The following is a 25,603-nucleotide window of genomic DNA, read 5'->3' as shown; positions in this document are numbered from 1 at the left end:
AAAAATCAATTTAAATTACAGGTTGTAATGCAACAAAATAGGACAAACTCCAAAGGGGATGAATACTTTTACAAGGCACTGTATATGTAACATGTATGTATATGTTGCAAAAAAGCTGTAAAAAAAACGAAGATATTTGTCCTCAGAAGAGGGTGGGTAGTGGGGGGGTTAATAAAAAATAAATAAAACAGGCTTGAAGGTGTTCACACATGCTGAGCACTAGTTGGCTGCTTTTCCTTCACTCTGCGGTCCAACTCACCCCAAACCATCTCAATTGGGTTGAGGTCGGGTGATTGTGGCGGCCAGGTCATCTGATGCAGCACTCCATCAATCTCCTTCTTGGTCAAATACCCCTTACACAGCCTGGAAGTGTGTTGGGTCATTGTCCTGTTGAAAAGCTCAAACCAGATGAGATGGCGAATCGCTGCAGAATGCTGTGGTAGCAATGCTGGTTAAGTGTGCCTTGAATTCTTAATAAATCAGCAAGTGTCACCAGCAAAGCATCCCCACACCATCACACCTCCTCCTCCATGCTTTATGGTGGGAACCACGCATGTGGAGATCATCCGTTCACCTGCTCTGCGTCTCACAAAGACACAGCGTTTGGAACCAAAAGTCTCAGATTTGGACTCATCAGACCAAAGGACAGATTTCCACCGGTCTAATGTCCATTGCTCGTGTTTCTTGGCCCAAGCAAGTCTCTTTTTCTTATTGGTGTCCTTTAGTAGTGGTTTCTTTGCAGCAATTCAACCATGAAGGCCTGATTCACGCAGTCTCCTCTGAACAGTTGAAGTTGAGATGTGTCTGTTACTTGAACTCTGTGAAGCATTTATTTGGGCTGCAATCTGAGATGCAGTTATCTCTAATCAACTTATCCTCTGCAGCAGAAGTAACACTGGGTCTTCCTTTCCTGTGGCGGTACTCATGAGAGCCAGTTTCATCAAAGTGCTTGATGGTTTTTGCGACAGAACTTGAAGAAACTTTCAAAGTTCTTGAAATGTTCTATATTGACTGACCTTCATAATATGGACTTGGTATTTTACCAAATAGCGCTATCTTCTGTAAACCACCTCTACCTTGTCACAACACAACAATCACGGATTACAAAAAGAAAACCAGCCCCGTCGAGGACCAGGATGTCTTGCTCCCAGACAGGCTAAACAACTTTTTTGCCCGCTTTGAGGACAATACAGTGCCACTGACACGGCCCCCTACCAAAACCTGCGGGCTCTCCTTCACTGCAGCCGAGGTGAGTAAAACATTTAAACGTGTTAACCCTCGCAAGGCTGCAGGCCCAGACGGCATTCCCAGCCGCGTCCTCAGAGCATGCGCAGACCAGCTGGCTGGTGTGTTTACGGACATATTCAATCAATCCTTATCCCAGTCTGCTGTTCCCACATGCTTCAAGAGGGCCACCATTGTTCCTGTTCCCAAGAAAGCTAAGGTAACTGAGCTAAACGACTACCGCCCCGTAGCACTCACTTCCGTCATCATGAAGTGCTTTGAGAGACTAGTCAAGGACCATATCACCTCCACCCTACCGGACACCCTAGACCCACTCCAATTTGCTTACCGACCCAATAGGTCCACAGACGACGCAATCGCAACCACACTGCACACTGCCCTAACCCATCTGGACAAGAGGAATACCCATGTGAGAATGCTGTTCATCGATTACAGCTCAGCATTTAACACCATAGTACCCTCCAAACTCGTCATCAAGCTCGAGACCCTGGGTCTCGACCCCGCCCTGTGCAACTGGGTCCTGGACTTCCTGACGGGCCGCCCCCAGGTGGTGAGGGTAGGTAACAACATCTCCACCCCGCTGATCCTCAACACTGGGGCCCCACAAGGGTGCGTTCTGAGCCCTCTCCTGTACTCCCTGTTCACCCACGACTGCGTGGCCATGCACGCCTCCAACTCAATCATCAAGTTTGCGGATGACACTACAGTGGTAGGCTTGATCACCAACAACGACGAGACGGCCTACAGGGAGGAGGTGAGGGCCCTCGGAGTGTGGTGTCAGGAAAATAACCTCATACTCAACGTCAACAAAACAAAGGAGATGATTGTGGACTTCAGGAAACAGCAGAGGGAGCACCCCCCTATCCACATCGACGGGTCAGTAGTGGAGAAGGTGGAAAGTTTTAAGTTCCTCGGTGTACACATCACGGACAAACTGAACTGGTCCACCCACACAGACAGCGTTGTGAAGAAGGCGCAGCAGCGCCTCTTCAACCTCAGGAGGCTGAAGAAATTCGGCTTGTCACCAAAAGCACTCACAAACTTCTACAGATGCACAATCGAGAGCATCCTGTCGGGCTGTATCACCGCCTGGTACGGCAACTGCTCCGCCCACAACCGTAAGGCTCTCCAGAGGGTAGTGAGGTCTGCAGAACGCATCACCAGGGGCAAACTACCTGCCCTCCAGGACACCTACACCACCCGATGTCACAGGAAGGCCATAAAGATCATCAAGGACAACAACCACCCAAGCCACTGCCTGTTCACCCCGCTATCATCCAGAAGGCGAGGTCAGTACAGGTGCATCAAAGCAGGGACCGAGAGACTGAAAAACAGCTTCTATCTCAAGGCCATCAGACTGTTAAACAGCCACCACTAACATTTAGCGGCCGCTGCCAACATACTGACTCAACTCCAGCCACTTTAAAAATGGGAATTGATGGAAATTATGTAAAAATGTACCACTAGCCACTTTAAGCAATGCCACTTAATACAATGTTTACATACCCTACATTACCCATCTCATATGTATATATACTGTACTCTATATCATCTACTGCATCTTGCCATCTTTATGCAATACATGTACCACTAGCCACTTTAAACTATGCCACTTTATGTTTACATACCCTACAGTACTCATCTCATATGTATATACCGTACTCTATACCATCTACTGCATCTGCCATGCCGTTCTGTACCACCACTCATCCATATATCTTTATGTACATATTCTTTATCCCTTACACTTGTGTGTGTGTAAGGTAGTAGTGTGGAATTGTTAGGTTAGATTACTGTTGGTTATTACTGCATTGTCGGAACTAGAAGCACAAGCATTTCGCTACACTCGCATTAACATCTGCTAACCATGTGTATGTGACTAATAAAAATTTGATTTGGCTCAAACACATTAAGAAGGAATGAAGGAATGAAATTCCACAAATTAACTTTTAACAAGGCACACCTGTTAATTGAAATGTGTTCCATGGAACTTCCTCATGAAGCTGGTTGAGAAAATACCAAGTGTGCACGGAGGTGACGGAGGTGGCAAGAATGTCCAGCATGTCTCCTATCCGGAGGTGGTGAGAAGAGTGGAAGAAAGGATCACTCCTATTTCTCTCTATACCATTTGTATTTCATTAACCTTTGACTATTGGATGTTCTTATAGGCACTTTAGTATTGCAAGTGTAACAGTATAGCTTCCGTCCCTCTCCTCGCTCCTCCCTGGGCTCGAACCAGCAACACAACGACAACAGCCACCATCGAAGCAGCGTTACCCATGCAGAGCAAGGGGAACAACTACTAGAAGGCTCAGAGCGAGTGACGTTTGAAACGCTATTAGCGCGCGCTAACTAGCTAGCCAGCCATTTCACTTCAGTTACACCAGCCTCATCTCGGGAGTTGATAGGCTCGAAGTCATAAACAGCGCAATGCTTGACGCACAACAAAGAGCTGCTGGTAAAACGCACGAAAGTGCTGTTTGAATTAATGTTTACGCCCCTGCTTCTGCCTACCACCGCTCAGTCAGATACTTGTATTCTCAGTCAGATTATATGCAACGCAGGACACGCTAGATAATATCTAGTAATATCATCAACCATGTGTAGTTAACTAGTGGTTATGATTGATTGTTTTTTATAAGATAAGTTTAATGCTGGCTAGCAACTTATATTGGCTTACTGCATTCGCGTAACAGGCAGTCTCCTTGTGTGCAACGAGAGAGAGGCAGGTCGTTATTGCGTTGGACTAGTTAACTGTAAGGTTGCAAGATTGGATCCCCCGGGCTGACAAGGTGAAAATCTGTCGTTCTGCCCCTGAACAAGGCAGTTAACCCACCGTTCCTAGGCCGTCATTGAAAATAAGAATGTGTTCTTAACTGACTTGCCTAGTTAAATAAAGGTATAAAAAAATTGGCAAATCGGCGCCCAAAAATACCGATTTCCGATTGTTATGAAAACTTGAAATCGGCCCTAATTAATCGGCCATTCCGATTAATCGGTCGACCTCTAGTAGAGACACCAGATAATATTCCTTGTCAACAGAGGGATCCTTACATGTTGCATATTAAGAAGGTGGACTTTAGCGTTTATTGCATTGGTTATCAATTGCACAGCCCAAACAGAGAGGAAATCTGAGAAAATAGGCATTGTGAGTGCGGCTGAGTGTTTTTTGGACTCAGGAATCCTGTCAATGAATGCTCCAGCCTCACATGTACCTGAGCCTGTTTAGGGATGTGACTTGAACTGTGACTGAAGGAGTGGGATGTTTTTATTTATTTGTATACAGTATTTGTTGAGAAAGTTTGTATCAGGTGTTTGTGTCGAGCTAGCATGCTAGGTGAGGTTTGCAGCAGCGCTAGTGTGAGTGTCAGGTTGCATGCTAGCAAGATAGCTGATGGTTTTGGTCAACAGAAATGTTTGGTGTGGCCATGCCCACGAAGGTATTCAATTGTTTGCAGCTGGTAGTTGTTAGCTACTGTAGGGCTGATGAGGTGTTTTTCTCTTAGGACAGAACATTTCTTGGGACAGAAAACACTGGTTTTGCCTATGGTTTTGGTAACTTTTTTTGGTGCTGTTTGAAGGATTAGATTTCCCAGTTTGGAGGACTCTATGGCACATGCATTTGTGTTAATGCTAGGCTGGTGGCTAACTGTTGCTATGTTTTTAGCCTTGGCACATGTGTTTGTTAGCACTAGGCTAGTGGCTAACCCGGGCTATGGCTTGTAACATTTGTGCATGGCATACTGGTTTGGTTTTTGCCTGTTTAGAGTGGCTATCTCTGGGGCTTTGAACTGTGGCAATGATTTGTAGCTTGATGTATGCGTTCGTGTTAGCGCTAGGCTAGTAGCTAACTGTGGCTATGGTTTATAACATTTGTGCATGGTGTACTGGTTTGGTTTTTGCCTGTTTAGAGTTATCTCTTGGGCTTTGAGCATGTGCAGGTATTGGTTAGTTAGCTGTGAGCTAGTGGCTAACTTTTGCCAGTCGATTTATTGGTTCTGTTTTGCCTACTGATTTTGACTATAGGGCATTTGAGCCAGCAGTGTGTTTTGTAGAGATAGTTGGGGGGGTTTTTCAAGCTAATGAGGGATCGTTACGTCAGGTGGCAGAAATGCTGGAGGTTGAAATAGCAGAGGAGTAGAACAAGTTAGACGTTGCAGTGATGTTTTGGGAGAAGTGGAGTGAGTTCTTGCCGCCGGTTCTGGTGTATAGCAGTCAGGAGGAAGACGTCTTGTTGGAAATGGCGTGGCTAGAACAGGAGATGGCACTGCTGAAACAGCATAATAATTAAAGACCGCATAGAGGACAGACATTTTGTGTTGCCAGTCGGTCAGACAGTCTTGTCACTAAACCAGTTTCCCGCCAGTGATCAGTGATGAGCTAGTTTCCTCAAATGTTTGTGAAAAGTCAGGTGTATTCGGGGGCCGGAGTCTCAAGGAGAGTTTTGAGGTGAGGTATCCCCAGTTTGTGAAATTACTCAGAGTGCTGATGGCAAACCAGATGAGGGAGGAGGAGGATTTGTGTGGGGACTTGGAGGAAACATTCCTTGGCCAAACTAGACAGTGGTTCCCAGGAAATGGTTGTCCCTTGTGAGGAAGGTGATTATTGTGTATCTCTAGCTGAGACCTGGGCAGAGACATGATGTAGTGTGCCCTGTGCAGGTTGAGGATGAGGTTGATTCAGGTGTCAATTTGGGGACACGTTCTTTGCCATGGTAGAGGAGGTTGGTTGTTGATCATTGCTGACCATGAGGTTGTTTGGGTGTCAGGTATTGATTTAGCTGACACGTTTCTTACTGAGCTGTGGAAAGGAGATACTTTCCAGTCATGTTGTGAGATTAGTGAGGATTTGCTGGAAGACGAAGTCTGTGTTTAGCAGGGTGACACGGCTGTCTAGCAATGAGAATCAGGAGCTTGAAGAATTGAGTTTGATGGAAAAGCCAGATCCACCAATATTGTCACTCTCAGTAGGTTGTCTGATGAGTGAGGAGGATATGATGAACGGTTCCCCTCCAGTGAGTGCTCAGGGCTGGAGAAAAGGGCTATTTGGGAACATGGATGGTGTGAGTTGGCTGAAGTTGTGGTCGATGTTCACTTTTCCCTGGTGGTGTTTGCTCCAAGTCTTTTAACGCTGGCTACATATCAGATGGAGCTTGTTGCTTGTGACCATGGGCCTAGTGAAGGAAGTTGGTCTCTCAATTTAGAACCAGATGGGTCACAGCTTGTCCCTTTTGTTTGTTCAAGTTAGACTCTTTAGCAGGAAGAAATTTCCTGTGCAAAGCAGTGAATTTTATGGTTTGTCCGGTTTTCTAGAATGTCTTTATCTCAGAGTTAAGGTTTTCTGTAGTCAGTTAGTTAGGTAGTTAGGCAACACTACCAGGATACATTTCCACACTCCATCCCTGAGGTGGCAACACCAACCGGGTCAAAGGCTGTGCTCTGCCAGGAAGCCTTGATAAGCACATCAGGTGCTGTCAATTAGGGTTCAGCATGGTGAGCCATGAGGCTGTTGGTTTGTTTGCTGGCCATGTTTTGGTTTTGAATATTTCATTTGGGCGTGCCTGTGTGTGGTTTCTTTTTTGAATATATTTTTTTCCATCACCACCAACTGAACAACAGTAATCCATTTGTGCTGGCCGACCATTTTTATTTATTTATTTTTATTTCACCTTTATTTAACCAGGTAGGCAAGTTGAGAACACGTTCTCATTTACAATTGCGACCTGGCCAAGATAAAGCAAAGCAAAGGTGCAGTAATCTATGAGGTTCTTTGACAGCTGGTGCTTAAAGCTAGTGGGGGAGATAAGTGTTTCCAGTTTCAGAGATTTTTGTAGTTCATTCCAGTCATTGGCAGCAGAGAACTGGAAGGAGAGGCGGCCAAAGGAAGAGTTGGTTTTGGGGGTGACCAGAGAGATATACCTGCTGGAGCGCGTGCTACAGGTGGGTGCTGCTATGGTGACCAGGGAGCTGAGATAAGGGGGGACTTTACCTAGCAGGGTCTTGTAGATGACCTGGAGCCAGTGGGTTTGGCGACGAGTATGAAGCGAGGGCCAGCCAACGAGAGTGTACAGGTCGCAGTGGTAGGTAGTATATGGGGCTTTGGTGACAAAACGGATGGCACTGTGATAGACTGCATCCAATTTATTGAGTAGGGTATTGGAGGCTATTTTGTAAATGACATCACCGAAGTCGAGGATTGGTAGGATGGTCAGTTTTACAAGGGTATGTTTGGCAGCATGAGTGAAGGATGCTTTGTTGCAGAATAGGAAGCCAATTCTAGATTTAACTTTGGATTGGAGATGTTTGATGTATGTGAGTCTGGAAGGAGAGTTTACAGTCTAACCAGACATCTAGGTATTTGTAGTTGTCCACATATTCTAAGTCAGAACCGTCCAGAGTAGTGATGTTGGACAGGCGGGCAGGTGCAGGCAGCGATCGGTTGAAGAGCATGCATTTAGTTTTACTTGTATTTAAGAGCAATTGGAGGCCACGGAAGGAGAGTTGTATGGCATTGAAGCTCGCCTGGAGGGTAGTTAACACAGTGTCCAAAGAAGTGCCAGAAGTATACAGAATGGTGTCGTCTGCGTAGAGGTGGATCAGAGACTCACCAGCAGCAAGAGCGACATCATTGATGTATACAGAGAAGAGAGTCGGTCCAAGAATTGAACCCTGTGGCACCCCCATAGAGACTGCCGGAGGCCCGGACAACAGACCCTCCGATTTGACACACTGAACTCTAACAGAGAAGTAGTTGGTGAATCAGGCGAGGCAATCATTTGAGAAACCAAGGCTGTCGAGTCTGTCGATGAGGATGTGGTGATTGACAGAGTCGAAAGCCTTGGCAAGGTCAATGAATACGGCTGCACAGTATTGTTTCTTATCGATGGCGGTTAAGATATCGTTTAGGACCTTGAGCGTGGCTGAGGTGCACCCATGACCAGCTCTGAAACCAGATTGCATAGCGGAGAAGGTATGGTGGGATTCGAAATGGTCGGTAATCTGTTTGTTGACTTGGCTTTCGAAGACCTTAGAAAGGCAGGGTAGGATAGATATAGGTCTGTAGCAGTTTGGGTCAAGAGTGTCCCCCCCTTTGAAGAGGGGGATGACCGCAGCTGCTTTCCAATCTTTGGGAATCTCAGACGACACGAAAGAGAGGTTGAACAGGCTAGTAATAGGAGTGGCAACAATTTCAGCAGATCATTTTTAGAAAGAAAGGGTCCAGATTATCTAGCCCGGCTGATTTGTAGGGGTCCAGATTTTGCAGCTCTTTCAGAACATCAGCTGACTGGATTTGGGAGAAGGAGAAATGGGGAAGTTTTGGGCGAGTAGCTGTGGGGGGTGCAGTGCTGTTGACCGGGGTAGGGGTAGCCAAGTGGAAAGCATGGCCAGCCGTAGAAAAATGCTTATTGAAATTCTCAATTATAGTGGATTTGTCAGTGGTGACAGTGTTTCCTATCTTCAGTGCAGTGGGCAGCTGGGAGGAGATGTTCTTATTCTCCATGGACTTTAGCTTTTTCTGCTTGAAAAAGCTAGCTTCGGCTTTTCTAACTGCCTGTGTATATTGGTTTCTAGCTTCCCTGAAAAGTTGCATATCACGGGGGTTGTTCGATGCTAATGCAGAACGCCATAGGATGTTTTTGTGTTGGTTAAGGGCAGTCAGGTCTGGAGAGAACCAAGGGCTATATCTGTTCCTGGTTCTAAATTTCTTGAATTTGCTTATTTAAGATGGTGAGGAAGGCATTTTTTTTAAATGATCCCAAACACACCGCCCGGGCAACGAAGGAGTGGCTTCGTAAGAAGCATTTCAAGGTCCTGGAGTGGCCTAGACAGTCTCCAGATCTCAACCCCATAGAAAATCTTTGGAGGGAGTTGAAAGTCCATGTTGCCCAGCAACAGCCCCAAAACATCACTGCTCTAGAGGAGATCTGCATGGAGGAATGGGCCAAAATACCAGCAACAGTGTGTGAAAACCTTGTGAAGACTTACAGAAAACGTTTGACCTCTGTCATTGCCAACAAAGGGTATATAACAAAGTATTGAGATAAACTTTTGTTATTGACCAAATACTTATTTTCCACCATAATTTGCAAATAAATTCATTAAAAATCCTACAATGTGATTTTCTGGATATTTTTTTCTCATTTTGTCTGTCATAGTTGAAGTGTACCTATGATGAAAATTACAGGCCTCTCTCATCTTTTTAGTGGGAGAACTTGCACAATTGGTGGCTGACTAAATACTTTTTTGCCCCACTGTATATATACAATTACTTTCCTGCCACTAACTGCACATTTACTGAGGTTCTCGCTTGCAGTTTTACTGGTGTGTAGGAGTGCCACTATCGTAACCATTTATCATAATTTCAGTTGATTTTAATCTGGTCAACCGAACTGTGAGGATTGTGATGCCCTTTCAGTTTAACCACTGCCTGACTGTTTGTGTAACCACTATTACTCATTCCTTCACTGGAATCAGGCCCTCCCTGAGCTCTGACATTCAGATGATCAGGCCCTCCCTGAGCGCTGACATGCAGTCTCATGGAAACCTCCAGAAACACAGTAGAGAAGAGATTAGGGCATTGTTTTTTCCAGAAGTTATAATGATCAAAGAGCTTGTGATGTCCAAAATTAATACTATGGATGTTGTTTTGAGTACCATCACAAACATTTGTACTATAAACCAATTCCATGTGCCGTGAAGGGGAACTGGAGAAAGACCATTTAAATGAAAATTACTGAAAGGAGTAAGCTTCATATGCTAAATATATATTTTTTTTTACATTTTAAGTTAAGTTGCTTGATGCAGAACATGTCAGATAATCGTTTGATGGCAGAAACCACAGAGTAGAGATGAGGGGAGGATAAGAACCATTATCAATTGTTATGTCTAATACTTACAAATGAATGTATTGCGCAGAGCAGGGGAACTGGTAAAGACTAAAGATTATGAACACAAATTACTGATATTACACATTTTATTTTCTATTTCAATTAATACAGTTGAAGTCGGAAGTTTACATACACTTAGGTTGGAGTCATGAAAACTCGTTTTTCAACCACTCCATCAATTTCTTGTTAACAAACTATAGTTTTGGCAAGTTGGTTAGGACATCTACTTTGTGCATGACATAAGTAATTTTTCCAACAATTGTTTACAGAAAGATTATTTCACTGTATCACAATTCCAGTGGGTCAGAAGTTTAAAGGCACAGTCAACATAGTCAACTGTAAACAGCTTGGAAAATTCCAGAAAATGATGTCATGGCTTTAGAAGCTTCTGAAAGGCTAATTGACATCATTTGAGTTAATTGGAGGTGTACCTGTGAATGTATTTCAAGGCCTACCTTCAAACTCAGTGCCTCTTTGCTTGACATCATGGGAAAATCAAAAGAAATCAGCCAAGACCCCAGAAAACAATTGTAGACCTCCACAAGTCTGGTTCATCCTTGGGAGCAATTTCCAAACGTCTGAAGGTACCACGTTCATCTGTACAAACAATAGTATGCAAGTATAAACACCACGCAGCCGTCATACCGCTCAGGAAAGAGACGCATTCTGTCTCCTAGAGATGAACGTACTCTGGTGCAAAAAGTGCAAATCCATCCCAGAACAACAGCAAAGGACCTTGTGAAGATGCTGGAAGAAAAAGGTACAAAAGTATCTATATCCACAGTAAAACAAGTCTTATATCGACATAACCTGAAAGGCCGCTCAGCAAGGAAGAAGCCACTGCTCCAAAACCACCATATAAAAGCCAGACTACAGTTTCAACTGCACATGGGGACAAAGAAATGTTCACTGGTCTGATGAAACAAAAATATAACTGTTTGGCCATAATGACCATCATTATGTTTCGAGGAAAAAGGGGGAGGCTTGCAAGCCGAAGAACACCATCCCAACCGTGAAGCACGGGGGTGGCAGCATTATGTTGTGGGGGTGCTTTGCTGCAGGAGGGACTGGTGCACTTCACAAAATAGATGGCTTCATGAGGAAGGACAATTATGTGGATATATTGAAGCAGCATCTCAAGACATCATTCAGGAAGTTAAAGCTTGGTCGCAGATCTTCCAAACAGACAATGACCCCAAGCATACTTCCAAAGTTGTGGCAAAATGGCTTAAGGACAACAAAATCAAGGTATTGGAGTGGCCACCACAAAGCCCTGACCTCAATCCTATAGAAAATTTGTGGGCAGAACTGAAAAAGCGTGTGCAAGCAAGGAGGCCTACAAACCTGACTCAGTTACACCTTAGCCTGACAGAGCTGGTGTATGTAAACTTCCGACTTCAACTGTATGTTCCGAAATGTTGACATAGTATATTATTACATTTACATTTAAGTCATTTAGCAGACGCTCTTATCCAGAGCGACTTACAAATTATATCAATCATTTCCCCCTTTAGATTTTCAGTAAAGTTGCTTTGTGCAGAAAATGTCAGAACCGTTTGATTGAAACCTCCGCAGGGACAGAAGGGGATACTGAGTGTTTTTCTGATCCACACCCCTATATGTGACCAACAGATGCCTATCTGTATCCCCAGTCATGTAAAATCTGTAGATTGTTGCCTAATTAATTCATTTCAATTGACTGATTTCCTTATATGAACTGTAACTTAGTAAGATCTTTGAAATTGCTGCATGTTGCATTTATATTTTGGTTGTTTGTGTGTGTGTGTACAAAATATAAAGAATGGTCAATCACACAAAGGACAACCAGGCAACTTGACACAACTGTGGGAAGCATTGGAGTCAACATGGGCCAGCATCTCTGTGGAACGCTTTCAACACCTTGTAGAGTCCATGCTCCGACAAATTGATGCTGTTCTGAGGGCAAAAGGGTGCAACTCAATATTAGGAAGGTGTTCTTAATGTTTTGTGCACTGTGTATATTAACAACTCACTCAACTTACTATTGAGTAAGAATAGTAGAATACACCAGGTACATTTTCGAAACTTAGTTGTGCATCAGCAGTTTTTCTGTCAGTCACTGACAGTCACTCAATTAGCCATGTCAGTTAACCATTTTTAGATTGGTAGTTAGTTTAGCCAGCCATCTAAACTTGATTTAAAAACTTTGTTAGTCATTCTCACTCAAATATCAAATGAACATGGCATAAGTCATTAGAAAATGTGTAGAATTGCATTCTCTCTCTAACCCCCAACCATATCTTGCTAAGGGCCTCCAAAAGGCTGTCCAGAGCTAAGGGTCAATAGACACTGCTGGATAACGTTCTTTGAGTGCAGAGTGGAGGCGCAAGTGTGTCAGTGTCACTTTCCTGTAAACCCAGGTTAGTTAACGTTAGGGGGTTCTGAGTCGATATGACTTCTTCCTTCGCATGGTTAGACCGCACAAACACCATACACACTAACACCCCATACCGTTCTCAGTTCTTACGAAGTGCAGCAGACTCCCGATGAAAGCAGGCTGAGTAGCTGTAAGCTTTTTCATGTGGCAGTTTCTACTTCCCACTGTGTGTGCTTCTGAAACGATCATTTTCTGCTGCATCACTGTTTACAAATAAAAATATACATGCACAATCCTCTCTAACTTTAATTTTTATTTATATAGGTGCAGCAGTCCCCCTACTCTGCCCAAAAGCTCAAACTTTCCTCATAGGTCATATGTAGTTCTGTGGGGCCGTGAGTACAAGTGAGGGGTTTTCTCAAGAAGTCTTTCTAGGTTGTCCTCTTTGTCTGGCCCCACGGTGAGATGAACAAAGTGGTTAGAAGGGCGCAGGTCAGCTAAACACCCCACTTCCTCTCTCTGTAGCGTTGCACTGTGCAAAGACCCCACTAAGGAGAGGTGTGCAATGGTTTGGAGAGCATATTAAAGAAACACTTTTTCAGTGTTTAATGACACTGTAACAAACTCACTGCGTGTTTAACTTCCATTTTCTAAGTCTGTGAGCGTATGTGCACATGGATGTATGAAAGTGTGTGCGAAAAGTGTAAATTAGTTTCTCTACTCTGAGGTCATTATCTACCTGCCCTGCAACAGCACCAGTCACCTGTCTAAGTTTCATTTTGACAGAGGAGAGGATGGCGAGACTGAGTGCGAGGTGGTGTGAGCTTGTCACAGACCCACCCAGCGTGGGGGTGGAAGCTGTGGGTTCCAATTATGTGGATATATTGAAGCAGCATCTCAAGACATCATTCAGGAAGTTAAAGCTTGGTCGCAGATCTTCCAAACAGACAATGACCCCAAGCATACTTCCAAAGTTGTGGCAAAATGGCTTAAGGACAACAAAATCAAGGTATTGGAGTGGCCACCACAAAGCCCTGACCTCAATCCTATAGAAAATTTGTGGGCAGAACTGAAAAAGCGTGTGCAAGCAAGGAGGCCTACAAACCTGACTCAGTTACACCTTAGCCTGACAGAGCTGGTGTATGTAAACTTCCGACTTCAACTGTATGTTCCGAAATGTTGACATAGTATATTATTACATTTACATTTAAGTCATTTAGCAGACGCTCTTATCCAGAGCGACTTACAAATTATATCAATCATTTCCCCCTTTAGATTTTCAGTAAAGTTGCTTTGTGCAGAAAATGTCAGAACCGTTTGATTGAAACCTCCGCAGGGACAGAAGGGGATACTGAGTGTTTTTCTGATCCACACCCCTATATGTGACCAACAGATGCCTATCTGTATCCCCAGTCATGTAAAATCTGTAGATTGTTGCCTAATTAATTCATTTCAATTGACTGATTTCCTTATATGAACTGTAACTTAGTAAGATCTTTGAAATTGCTGCATGTTGCATTTATATTTTGGTTGTTTGTGTGTGTGTGTACAAAATATAAAGAATGGTCAATCACACAAAGGACAACCAGGCAACTTGACACAACTGTGGGAAGCATTGGAGTCAACATGGGCCAGCATCTCTGTGGAACGCTTTCAACACCTTGTAGAGTCCATGCTCCGACAAATTGATGCTGTTCTGAGGGCAAAAGGGTGCAACTCAATATTAGGAAGGTGTTCTTAATGTTTTGTGCACTGTGTATATTAACAACTCACTCAACTTACTATTGAGTAAGAATAGTAGAATACACCAGGTACATTTTCGAAACTTAGTTGTGCATCAGCAGTTTTTCTGTCAGTCACTGACAGTCACTCAATTAGCCATGTCAGTTAACCATTTTTAGATTGGTAGTTAGTTTAGCCAGCCATCTAAACTTGATTTAAAAACTTTGTTAGTCATTCTCACTCAAATATCAAATGAACATGGCATAAGTCATTAGAAAATGTGTAGAATTGCATTCTCTCTAACCCCCAACCATATCTTGCTAAGGGCCTCCAAAAGGCTGTCCAGAGCTAAGGGTCAATAGACACTGCTGGATAACGTTCTTTGAGTGCAGAGTGGAGGCGCAAGTGTGTCAGTGTCACTTTCCTGTAAACCCAGGTTAGTTAACGTTAGGGGGTTCTGAGTCGATATGACTTCTTCCTTCGCATGGTTAGACCGCACAAACACCATACACACTAACACCCCATACCGTTCTCAGTTCTTACGAAGTGCAGCAGACTCCCGATGAAAGCAGGCTGAGTAGCTGTAAGCTTTTTCATGTGGCAGTTTCTACTTCCCACTGTGTGTGCTTCTGAAACGATCATTTTCTGCTGCATCACTGTTTACAAATAAAAATATACATGCACAATCCTCTCTAACTTTAATTTTTATTTATATAGGTGCAGCAGTCCCCCTACTCTGCCCAAAAGCTCAAACTTTCCTCATAGGTCATATGTAGTTCTGTGGGGCCGTGAGTACAAGTGATGGGTTTTCTCAAGAAGTCTTTCTAGGTTGTCCTCTTTGTCTGGCCCCACGGTGAGATGAACAAAGTGGTTAGAAGGGCGCAGGTCAGCTAAACACCCCACTTCCTCTCTCTGTAGCGTTGCACTGTGCAAAGACCCCACTAAGGAGAGGTGTGCAATGGTTTGGAGAGCATATTAAAGAAACACTTTTTCAGTGTTTAATGACACTGTAACAAACTCACTGCGTGTTTAACTTCCATTTTCTAAGTCTGTGAGCGTATGTGCACATGGATGTATGAAAGTGTGTGCGAAAAGTGTAAATTAGTTTCTCTACTCTGAGGTCATTATCTACCTGCCCTGCAACAGCACCAGTCACCTGTCTAAGTTTCATTTTGACAGAGGAGAGGATGGCGAGACTGAGTGCGAGGTGGTGTGAGCTTGTCACAGACCCACCCAGCGTGGGGGTGGAAGCTGTGGGTTCCAGTCGCCTTGATAATATTTTTTTTAAGACCAAGGCTCAGATAGAAGCACACACCTCCTGCACACAGAGGCGACACACACTCCTCTCACACACTGCACCATGAGCGGTACCCAGGGCTATATATACCCCCAGGTGTTTCTAGTGGACCGCAGTGGAGGTCCACAGCCGTCGGTCCAACCTCCAGGCCTGGTACCTTGCTGGTCCTTCCCTCCTGCCCAGGAGAGGGTAAGGGAGCAGGGCAGGGCCAGGGGCTGCAGGGGGGTTGGCTCCTGGAGCCTGGTTGTGGCTTTGCTGTTTCTGCTGCTGCTGGTGTTTGGGGCTCTGGGGCTGGGAGCCTACCAGATACACAGGCTACAGACTCAACTGGATGGGATACAACAGGTGAGGGGTTTTCTATTTGTATCAAAGGGTCTTTGTATCTCGTCACTTCTGTCTCATAATGCTCTTTCTGTAGGATATTATAAGAGCATCTCTTTGCAATGACACTGCACTGCTCCTCTGCAAAAAATATCAATGAAATGGATGCAGGGAGGAATCTGTGGCAGTTCATATTTAGCATCTTGTTGCATTTCATTGTTTTGTTGTTGGGAACCTCTTAACTTACTGATGAGGAAAACAGGCATATAGAGAGCAATAGTAATGGCAACTTTTTGTGGGCATTAACTCCACCATGGCTCTTTGGGCAACATTTTTCCTATGGGGGTTTTGGATAAACGCTGAAAATAGTCTGTGGTAAACACATGCTTAGGAGATCTTATGTTTTGTTATTTGATCATCTTCATCAGCTAACGTCACTTTTTGAGTTTAAGCATTTATGTGCTCAAAACGAGCACAAAAAAGGCTTCATAATTCATAAAGGTCATGTTAACTGACTGATATCATCTAGAACAAAATGCATAATAGCCCCTAAGACTGTGATAACCTCAGATCTCATTTTTGGCATTTAACCTCAAACCCTATTTTTTATATCCCCAATAGGGGCTACATTCATTTCCCCCATAGGAATAGCAGAACGAAAGGACATAATTCACTTCTGGCTTCAAGTACTACAAGCTGGCGAGCTCTATAGTCTCTGTTTTTCCCCGTATGAATATAGTGCTAGTCTGAGACAAGGCAGACTAGTTGTTCACCCCCCTAAAATGCATTACAACATGCAACAACTGTTGAAAACTCTGAACCTAAAAATAGATGATTGTGACCACTGGAAATTGAGTGGGAGACTGGTGAGAGGTAGGTGGTACAAACAGACTGAGGTAAAGTCTAGATGAAAAAAGGTTTGACTTTGACTTTCGTGCAGGATTTATTGCTGCCTCTGCATCTCAGACTATTAAGTAGCAATGACATTTAAAGACCGGAATCTGTTCAGAATTGTGGTCACCAGTCCAGCGCTGCTACAGGATATCCTTGACTCATATCAAAGAACACGTTCAGAAAGGAGCTGATGTTCAGCGCACATTAGCGCAACATTTCTCTTTAACCCTTAACCCCAAAATGTAATTTAAAATAACCTGTGTGTATGTTAACGTGATGTGACATTGATGTCTTTTTTCTTCTTATTTCACAGGTTAACATTGAGAGCCAAGGTTGTGTGCCTGAGAAGCTAGTGGGTGACCTTCCAGAGTCTGATCCAGACACAGGGAAGAAGGCCAGCAGACCTGCAGCACACGTTATAGGTAAGTAAGCTGGGGTGTGCAGGCTATTGCTCCAGCCCTTCTCAAACACCTGATTCTAGTAATCGGCTGCTAATCAGGATCATGATTAACTGAATCAGGTGTGCACCCCTGATGTAGAGTAGGGACTGTAAAATCCAGTGAAGTCTCATATCTAACCCCACTCTCCCTGCTGTCTCCCTTTGTCTCCTTCAGGCCGTATCGAGAAGGATGTTTCCCAGAATACCTTGCGTTGGGAGCCCAAGGCAGGGCGGGCCTTCACAGAGGGAGGCGTGGTCTATCGGGATGGTGGTCTGCAGGTCAACGAGACTGGGCTCTACCACATCTACTCCCGGGTGCAGTTTGAGGCCAATCACTGCACCCCTACAGATGCCTTGGTTCACTCTGTGTTTGTGAGGAGGCCCTGGAGCTCCAAGCCTCTCACCTTGATAGAGTCGCACAGGGAGGGCTACTGCAGCTCAGGCTCTAATGGGCGTGTCTGGACCTCTGGGAGTTACCTGGGCTCCACATTGCAGCTGGAGAAGCAGGACTGGGTCTATGTGAACGTCTCCCACCCAGCCATGCTCAGCCACACTCATCATGCCAACCTCTTTGGACTCCACAAGATCTAGCAAAAAGGATGAAATCTGGAGTTGGTTTCAACTGATATTTCACTCAGAGAACCTAAACACTAAAATGCTGGAGAAAAAAAGTTGTATTTATTATGATAAAGATCTGACACTGATTCCAGCTGCAGGTCTGAATGTATGTTCATTAGAACACAAAAATGTCCATGTTTGGGATTTTATATACGTCAACAGGGATCCAATTTTTTATATTCTAATAAAGGTATTACATTTTTTTTTTTTAATTCAGACAGATTTTTGTCAGATGTGATTGTATAACAGGAGGATGATTCGTGTTCTTTTATTGTGTTTTTGGTTTGTGTTTTTTGCTATGTCCCTTACATTTTGTTCTCTCAATCTGTCACTCCATCGCTTCATTAACATTTTTTTTTTATGTAACCTTTATTTAACTAGGCAAGTCAGTTAAGAACAAATTCTTATTACAATGACAGCCTAAATATTTCATCACAGTTTGCAGACCTCCAAGTTTATGGTTGAGCCGGTGTGGACATGAAACTAAGGTTAGGGTGGGGTTGAGATATGAAAAGGGCTGACTGATTTACAGTGATTATACAGAACTGTGGGGAATTGTGTTTCTATCGCTGAGCACCTTGGAGTCTGGCCCTGAATGACATGAAATGAAATGCTTACTTTACACTAAAGTCATTTTACCCACAAACGCAAGCAGACTTTCCCTTGTAATTGTCAGGTTGTGCGCTACTGGTGTAGAAGTCAGGTGCAGGAGAGCAGAGAGTTGTGATCAGGCGCACACTTTATTTGGCAGAAGCAAACAACAGACGGACGTAACTGCGTCAAACAAACCTCCAGCCAAAGGCAAAAGTGAAAAGCGCAACAAAGTCACCAAGATGCAAAATGTTTAACAATTAAACACACTACGGGTTGAACATGGTACCTGGAGAAAAAACAGCCTGGCGCGTCATACAAAACACGTAACAAAAACAATTCCACACAAAGACATGGGGGGAACAGAGGGAATATATATGTAGTGTGATTAGGGAATGTAAACCAGGTGTGAGGGGAAACAAGACAAAACACATGGAACAATGAAAAGTGGAGCGGCGATGGCTAGAAGGCCGGTGACGTCGACCGGAAGTCGTGACAGTACCCCCCCCCCCCCCCCCTTGACGCGCGGCTCCAGCAGCGCACCGACACAGGCCTCAAGGACGACCCAGAGGGCGAGGCGCAGGGCGATCCGGCCGGAGACGGTGGAACTCCAGCAACATTGAAGTGTCCAACACGTCCTCCACCAGAACCCAGCACCTCTCCTCCGGACCGTACCCCTCCCACTCCACGAGGTATTGAAGGCCCCTCACCCGACGCCTCAAATCCAGGATGGACCGAACGAAGTACGCCAGGGCCCCCTCGATGTTCAGAGGGGGTGGAGGAACCTCCCGTACCTCAGACTCCTGGAGCGGACCAACCACCACCAGCCTGAGGAGAGACACATGGAACGAAGGGTTAATTCGGTAATCGGGGGGAAGTTGTAACCTGTAACACACCTCGTTCACTCTCCTCAGGACTTTAAATGGCCCCACAAACTGCGGACCCAGCTTCCGGCAGGGCAGGCGGAGGGGCAGATTTCGGGTCGAGAGCCAGACCCGGTCCCCCGGTGTGAACACCGGGGCCTCACTGCGGTGACGGTCCGGTTTTTTGGCGCGACGCTGCCCGCTGGAGGTGAACATGGGCGGCTTCCCATGTCTCCTCCGCGCACCTGAACCAGTCATCCACCGCAGGAGCCTCGGTCTGACTCTGATGCCACGGCGTCAGAACCGGCTGGTACCCCAGTACGCACTGGAAAGGGAAGAGGTTGGTGGAGGAGTGGCGGAGCGAGTTCTGCGCCATCTCTGCCCAGGGCACGAACGCCACCCACTCCCCCGGCCGTTCCTGGCAATATGACCGCAGAAACCTACCCACATCCTGGTTCACTCTCTCCACCTGACCATTACTCTCGGGGTGAAAACCCAGACGTTCCATGAACGCCCTCCAGACTCTCAAGGTGAACTGGGGACCTCGGTCAGACACTATATCCTCAGGCACCGCGTAGTGCCGGAAGACGTGTGTAAACAAGGCCTCCGGAGTCTGTAGGGCCGTAGGGAGACTGGGCAGAGGGAGGAGACGACAGGACTTAGAGAAACGATCCACAACGACCAGGATCGTGGTGTTTCCCTGTGAGGGAGGAAGATCGGTCAGAAAATCCACCGACAGGTGTGACCATGGCCGTTGTGGAACAGGTAAGGGATGTAGCTTCCCTCTGGGCAGGTGTCTAGGAGCCTTACACTGGGCGCAAACCGAGCAGGAGGAAACATACTGTAAACCCTCACGTCCTTTGCCAAGGTGGGCCACCAGTATTTCCCACTCAGACAGTGCACCGTCCGACCGATCCCCAGAGGAGGGTGAGGTGTGGGCCCAATAGATCAGCTGGTCACGGACAGCAGACGGAATGTACAGACGCCCGACGGGACACTGGGGGGGAGCGGGGTCTGTACGTAACGCCTGCTCAATGTCCGTGTCCAGCTCCCACACGACCGGCGCTACCAGGCAGGAGGCCGGGAGTATGGGAATCTGATCCATGGGCCGCTCCTCTGTCATACAGCCGGGACAGTGCGTCTGCCTTCACATTTTGGGAACCTGGTCTGTAGGACAGGGTGAACACAAAACGGGTTAAAAAAAACATGGCCCACCTTGCCTGACAAGGTGGGCCTGCTTTATCTTGGCCAGGTCGCAGTTGCAAATGAGAACTTGTTCTCAACTAGCCTACCTGGTTAAATAAAGGTGAAATAAAAAATAAATAAAAACAAGGATTCAGTCTCCTCGCTGCCCCGATGTACTCCAGGTTGCGGTGGTCAGTCCAGATGAGAAAAGGGTGTTTAGCCCATGTAGAAAGGAGTGGGTGTGTCGAAAGGAAAGTAGTGGGTGTGTGGACAGGAGTGGGTTTGTCGAAAGGAAAGTAGTGGGCGTGTGGAAAGGAGTGGGTGTGTCAAAAGCACTTTGTTATTGGTTAGACTGTTCAGATTGAGCTGTGTTGTTTTTCTTCCATTACCAGGGGCCTGTTGCACAAAAGTAGAATTAAGACATCCGGGATAAATGACTCAGCTGAGCTCAATGAAGCCAAAACATGTGCGTCCAGGCTTAATTGGTTGCACAAAGACCAAGCCAGGATGAGCAGACACGGATTCATTAAGCCAGGTGAAACCAATCCTGGATAGGTGCGCGCTCACGGCTCACTCAAATAGACCCCGCCACAGATCACAGATTAACTGATTTACCATGGCAACTAGAGCCGCGTACTTTTCCCCGTCGGAAGCACAAATCCTCATGGAGGCATACGAGGAGGTAAAAGATATAATTAAGAAGAAAGGCAACACCGCCACAGTGATAAAGCAAAGAGAAAAAGCGTGGCAAAGTATTGCAGACCGCCTGAATGCGTAAGTAGTGCACAATTACACACTCACCGCTCCGCTGAAACATCACAATTACAATTCAAATATTTAATTCACATCTCCAAAAATGCAGTTGTACTGTAATTATGAAACGGTTAAATTTTTAATTGAAATGCACTGCAGATATGAGTGAAATTGTGTAAAGTAACTCCATCACACTGTATAAAGCTATGATACATTTTTTGATATTTTTACTGAAAACAAGACAAAAATACCAAGTAATGTTTTGCAGTGTGACTCCATTAAATGTGTGTGTGTGTGTGTGTGTGTGTGTGTGTGTAGATTAAACATGAACGGGCCAAAACGGACATGGCAGCAGGTCAAAATCAAATACAAGAACATTCTGCAGAATGGTATGGTCCCTGACTAATATTTAACAAAGCACAAGCATATATTGTACCCAGAAGGTGCCTGCTCACACATTGTCTGTACTGTTTTAGCAGTGAAAAAGAATACCCACAGACAAGGCACGGGTGGTGGGTCACCAAAGGCTGACCTTACCCCAGCAGAGGACATGGCCTTGGAGCTAAATAAAGGCAGGCCCGTCTTAGAGGGGATCCCTGGGGGGAAAGAGACGAGCATAGGTTCCTCCCAAGATGCCACCCGCTTCATTCAAGGTATGTCCTTCCATCTCTACATGGGATACAACCACATTCATATTGAATCAATTTGGACTGTCTGACTTTGGTTTACCTATTGCCTTGCAGTGTCTGGCAGCACTGTGTTCCTGTTAGAGCCACCAGCACAAGCACCAGACGATGCTGATCCACTGAGTACTCCATCAAAGGCATACTGTAGGCCTGGCATGTCTTGTCTACTAGCTTCAATATGAATCTGATTAAATGTGATAGGGTGAAGGCCCCAGTGCAGCAGCAACAGCACATGATGGAGACGATGATGAGGAGGAGACCATCTCTCTGGATTCCAGAAGGCATGAGGTATCATGTTAAGACTGTGAAAGTACTATTTACTCTACAATGGTGAGGAGTCCTCATCAAAATCAAAAAATCTAATTTCTTTTACAGGACCCAGATGCTATACAGTGGGAAAACCAGCCTGGCAACATAGTGCCATAGTTCCTCTTTAAGGAATACCTAGGATAGGATAAAGTAATCCTTCTCACCCCCCCCCCCCTTAAAAGATTTAGATGCACTATTGTAAAGTGGCCGTTCCACTGGATGTCATAAGGTGAATGCACCAATTTGTAAGTCGCTCTGGATAAGAGCGTCTGCTAAATGACTTAAATGTAAAATGTAAATAGTGCGTATTAATAAAAGGACACCACATCCTGCCAAATTCCAGCTGCGCTAATTGTATTGTGTTCACAGAGCTCACAAGCTATCAGAAAGTTGTATGGCAACCACCTCCGGCGCCAAATAGAACTGGCAGACATAGACATTCAGTACAAGAAGAAAAAGATGGAAAATCTTGCACTGGAGTCCGAAATAAAAAAGAGGACAATTAGGAAACTGGACCTTGAAATAAAAAAACTTGAGAGGGAGGTGAGATATGCCTTCAATGTACACTGTATGCTAACTGTAACACAAATGTATTAATCATTATTTTTCTTTCCTCCCCCAGCTCCAAGAAGATGACACAGCTCAAAATAAAAATTAGGTATATTCTCGTAAAGTCAAGTGAGCCATGACATATGAGCTCTTATTGTGAGCACACAGGACGGTGGCATCTTTCTAAGTTTTTTTTTATTTTCCCAGCAATCAGTACAACCAAGTCATCGTTATAAGGCATCGCCCTCTTTTGCCCACCCCCCCAGCACCAGGTGTGGCCACTAGCCTATATGAAGGCCCAAAATTGTGTGTTCCTTTCTGCTCTGACAATGGCATGCCCATTCGTGCGAGATGTGGTGGATGAAGAAGCACTTGTGCTGAGGAGAGCCTTCAGGCGAGAAAGGGTCTTCAGGGACCGGTTGGACCCACTGGCCTTCCCTGATGACCATCTATATGAAAGATACAGGTTTTCTGCAGATGGCATCAGGTATCTATGCAGACTACTGGGTCCCAGGATTAAGCACCGCACTGCACGGAGCCATGCACTGAGTGTGGAGCAAATGGTTTGTGTGGCCTTGCGCTTTTTTGCTAGTGGAGCCTTCCTGTACTCAGTGGGGGATGCAGAACAGCTGAACAAGGCCACAATTTGCCGCACAATAAGGAGTGTGTGTCTGGCTATCAAAGCATTAGCAGATGTCTTCATCTCCTTCCCTGGCCACAGAAGACTCTGTGACATCAAAGAGGAGTTCTATAGGATTGCAGGTAAGAGGATCTACAAATTACAGGACAACTGTTAACACATAGTAGGATACTCATTACTTTGTGTGACAGGTTTCCCCAATGTCATTGGTGCAGTGGACTGCACACACATAAGGATAAAAGCCCCCTCAGGTGCCCATGAGGCCGATTTTGTGAATAGGAAATCCTTTCACAGCATTAATGTTCAGGTGAACATAACTTTTTGATATTGTCCATTGACGAACACTCTGCATTGCCAGTGATGTGCATTGATTGGTGTAATATTCCTCATCTTATGATTTCAGATGGTCTGCAATGCTGACTGTGTGATCAGCAATGTTGTGGCAAAATGGCCTGGCTCAGTCCATGACTCCAGAATCTTTCGGGCCTCTGAAATCTATCAGTGCCTATCACAAGGTAAGCCACACAACCCCTATTTATAACCATCATGGCTGTGTCAAGAATATCACTGTGTTTATGAGGTAGTAATGATGAGATTTTGTGTTGACAGGTGAATTCTCTGGTGTGTTGCTGGGAGACAGGGGGTATGGCTGCCAGCCTTTTCTCCTGACACCTTTCACAGACCCCCAGGAAGCACAGCAGGCCTACAACCATGCCCATGCCAGGACCAGGGCCAGAGTTGAAATGACCTTTGGCCTCCTGAAGGCACGCTTTCACTGCCTTCACAAATTAAGGGTCAGCCCTGTTAGGGCATGTGATATTACTGTGGCTTGTGCTGTCCTCCACAATGTGGCCTGCCTGAGGAAGGAGAGGGCCCCCAGAGTGCCACCAGCCATGGACTGGGACAATCCGGCAATCTTCCCTGATGACGACAGTGGTCGGCTGCTGAGGGACCAATATGTGTTGAATTATTTTAGTTAGTATGTGTGCTTTCAATTTTGGTTAAATATGTCCTGCGGTGGCAGAGGAATTTGGGTTTTTTTGGGTTCGTTTTTTGACGAATTTGGCCTCTTATGATGTTTGTGCGGTATACTGTGTGTAATACAAGGCTGCAGGGAGGCTACTGCATCCATTCATTTGTCTGTTCAGTTGATGTGTATGGATTTGTCCTGCATTTATTTTAGTGTGCAGACATGCAGGGTGTGTTATATACAGACCTTTGAATGTGTATGTATCATTTTGTATAATATGCTTGGATTCTGTGCTTTCCATCTTGTAGAGTCACTGTGACTTCAGTTTCGAAAGGAGCTGATGGTTTACCTGCTTTGTTTTGTCCTTATTCAATAAAGGAACATAATGTTACACATTGTGTTTTTATATTCATATGGAATGTGTATTTGTTTATATGACAGAGTACTAGGGCCACACTGAAGAAAAAGGATAAAGTCATAAATTTATGAGGCTGGTTCTTTCTGCAGAAAAGCTACATATTGTTTTTACAGTTTTGATACTTATGACAATGTGATACTTAATATTCTGGCACATCAGCATGTCTTTGTTTATGAAACCATACTGAAGTACAATTTCACGAAATGCCCCACATCTGTCATTTTAACAACTGTCCTCCTTTAAAACAACTGGTTACAATATTATGACTTGTGTTTTTTTCCCCTCTGTGGCCCTAATATTCTATCATTTTATATATAGCCTTATAGTCTATGGGAAACTGTAAATTATCTAATGATAGCAACATCATCTAAAAATCTTTTTTTATCCAAAATCATTGAAATTAATGATCACAAACGTTTAAATAATAACAGTGGGTCTAGTTATATGTGATAACAATGTATAGTGAGCAGTGAAATAACTATTGGTTTCCATTTGTGGTGACTGCTGACTGACATTAGGGATGAGATTAAATAGATCCTGGAATTTAGCCTGGTCTGGAGCAGGCTAGCTCCACAGAATAAATCTCCATGGTAATTTATACCATAACATATCCTCCTGCCCCCTATCCATCTTTAGTGCAACCGGATTACGGATCAATTGAGCCAGGATCACCAAGATATCCTGGCTTAATCCCTTATCCTAGTTTTGTGCAACAGGCCCCAGGTGACTGCTGTACATTGAGTTACCATACCGCAAGAGTTTTGACTTTTGTTTTTAAACCAGAGAATGAGTCTGAGTTGTATTTCACTGTTAGTTTTACACAAATAATTGTACATTTTCAGTTGTAAACTGACGATTGA

The 25,603-nt window shown here is 44.9% G+C and overlaps 2 protein-coding genes across 4 annotated transcripts; both read left to right on the top strand.

The window, feature by feature from the left end:
* The first annotated feature begins 15,249 nt into the window (after window positions 1–15,249).
* Window positions 15,250–18,882, top strand: faslg (Fas ligand (TNF superfamily, member 6)). The gene is made up of 3 exons (XM_071345660.1): window positions 15,250–15,852; window positions 17,036–17,144; window positions 17,337–18,882. The coding sequence occupies exons 1-3, from the start codon at window positions 15,571–15,573 to the stop codon at window positions 17,750–17,752; spliced, it is 807 nt and encodes a 268-aa protein (XP_071201761.1). The 5' UTR covers window positions 15,250–15,570; the 3' UTR covers window positions 17,753–18,882.
* On the top strand, window positions 18,878–24,737 carry LOC139541237 (putative nuclease HARBI1). Of its 3 annotated transcripts, none has more exons than XM_071345656.1 (9): window positions 18,878–21,560; window positions 21,648–21,824; window positions 21,915–22,145; window positions 22,233–22,709; window positions 22,789–22,824; window positions 22,923–23,477; window positions 23,547–23,662; window positions 23,759–23,870; window positions 23,965–24,737. In XM_071345656.1, the coding sequence occupies exons 6-9, from the start codon at window positions 23,006–23,008 to the stop codon at window positions 24,333–24,335; spliced, it is 1,071 nt and encodes a 356-aa protein (XP_071201757.1). In that variant the 5' UTR covers window positions 18,878–21,560; window positions 21,648–21,824; window positions 21,915–22,145; window positions 22,233–22,709; window positions 22,789–22,824; window positions 22,923–23,005; the 3' UTR covers window positions 24,336–24,737. The 3 variants fall into 3 exon arrangements, with proteins under 3 accessions (XP_071201757.1, XP_071201756.1, XP_071201755.1); XM_071345655.1 differs by having other exon boundaries at window positions 18,878–21,824; window positions 22,233–22,274; window positions 22,536–22,709; XM_071345654.1 differs by having other exon boundaries at window positions 18,878–21,824.
* The last annotated feature ends 866 nt before the right edge of the window (window positions 24,738–25,603 follow it).

This window comes from Salvelinus alpinus, chromosome 16 (assembly GCF_045679555.1).
Source record: "Salvelinus alpinus chromosome 16, SLU_Salpinus.1, whole genome shotgun sequence".
NCBI lineage: Eukaryota > Metazoa > Chordata > Actinopteri > Salmoniformes > Salmonidae > Salvelinus > Salvelinus alpinus.
Note: the sequence above shows the minus strand (reverse complement) of the source record. Positions and strands in the feature narration are given on the sequence as shown.

Excerpts from the sequence above, each read along its gene's own strand:
- faslg (XM_071345660.1), top strand. The coding sequence starts at position 15,571 with ATGAGCGGTACCCAGGGCTATATATACCCCCAGGTGTTTCTAGTGGAC. Across the intron at positions 15,853-17,035 it reads AACTGGATGGGATACAACAG|GTTAACATTGAGAGCCAAGG; the intron begins GTGAGGGGTTTT and ends CTTATTTCACAG. Across the intron at positions 17,145-17,336 it reads ACCTGCAGCACACGTTATAG|GCCGTATCGAGAAGGATGTT; the intron begins GTAAGTAAGCTG and ends TGTCTCCTTCAG.
- LOC139541237 (XM_071345656.1), top strand. The coding sequence starts at position 23,006 with ATGAAGGCCCAAAATTGTGTGTTCCTTTCTGCTCTGACAATGGCATGC. Across the intron at positions 23,478-23,546 it reads GGAGTTCTATAGGATTGCAG|GTTTCCCCAATGTCATTGGT; the intron begins GTAAGAGGATCT and ends TTTGTGTGACAG. Across the intron at positions 23,871-23,964 it reads CTATCAGTGCCTATCACAAG|GTGAATTCTCTGGTGTGTTG; the intron begins GTAAGCCACACA and ends TTGTGTTGACAG.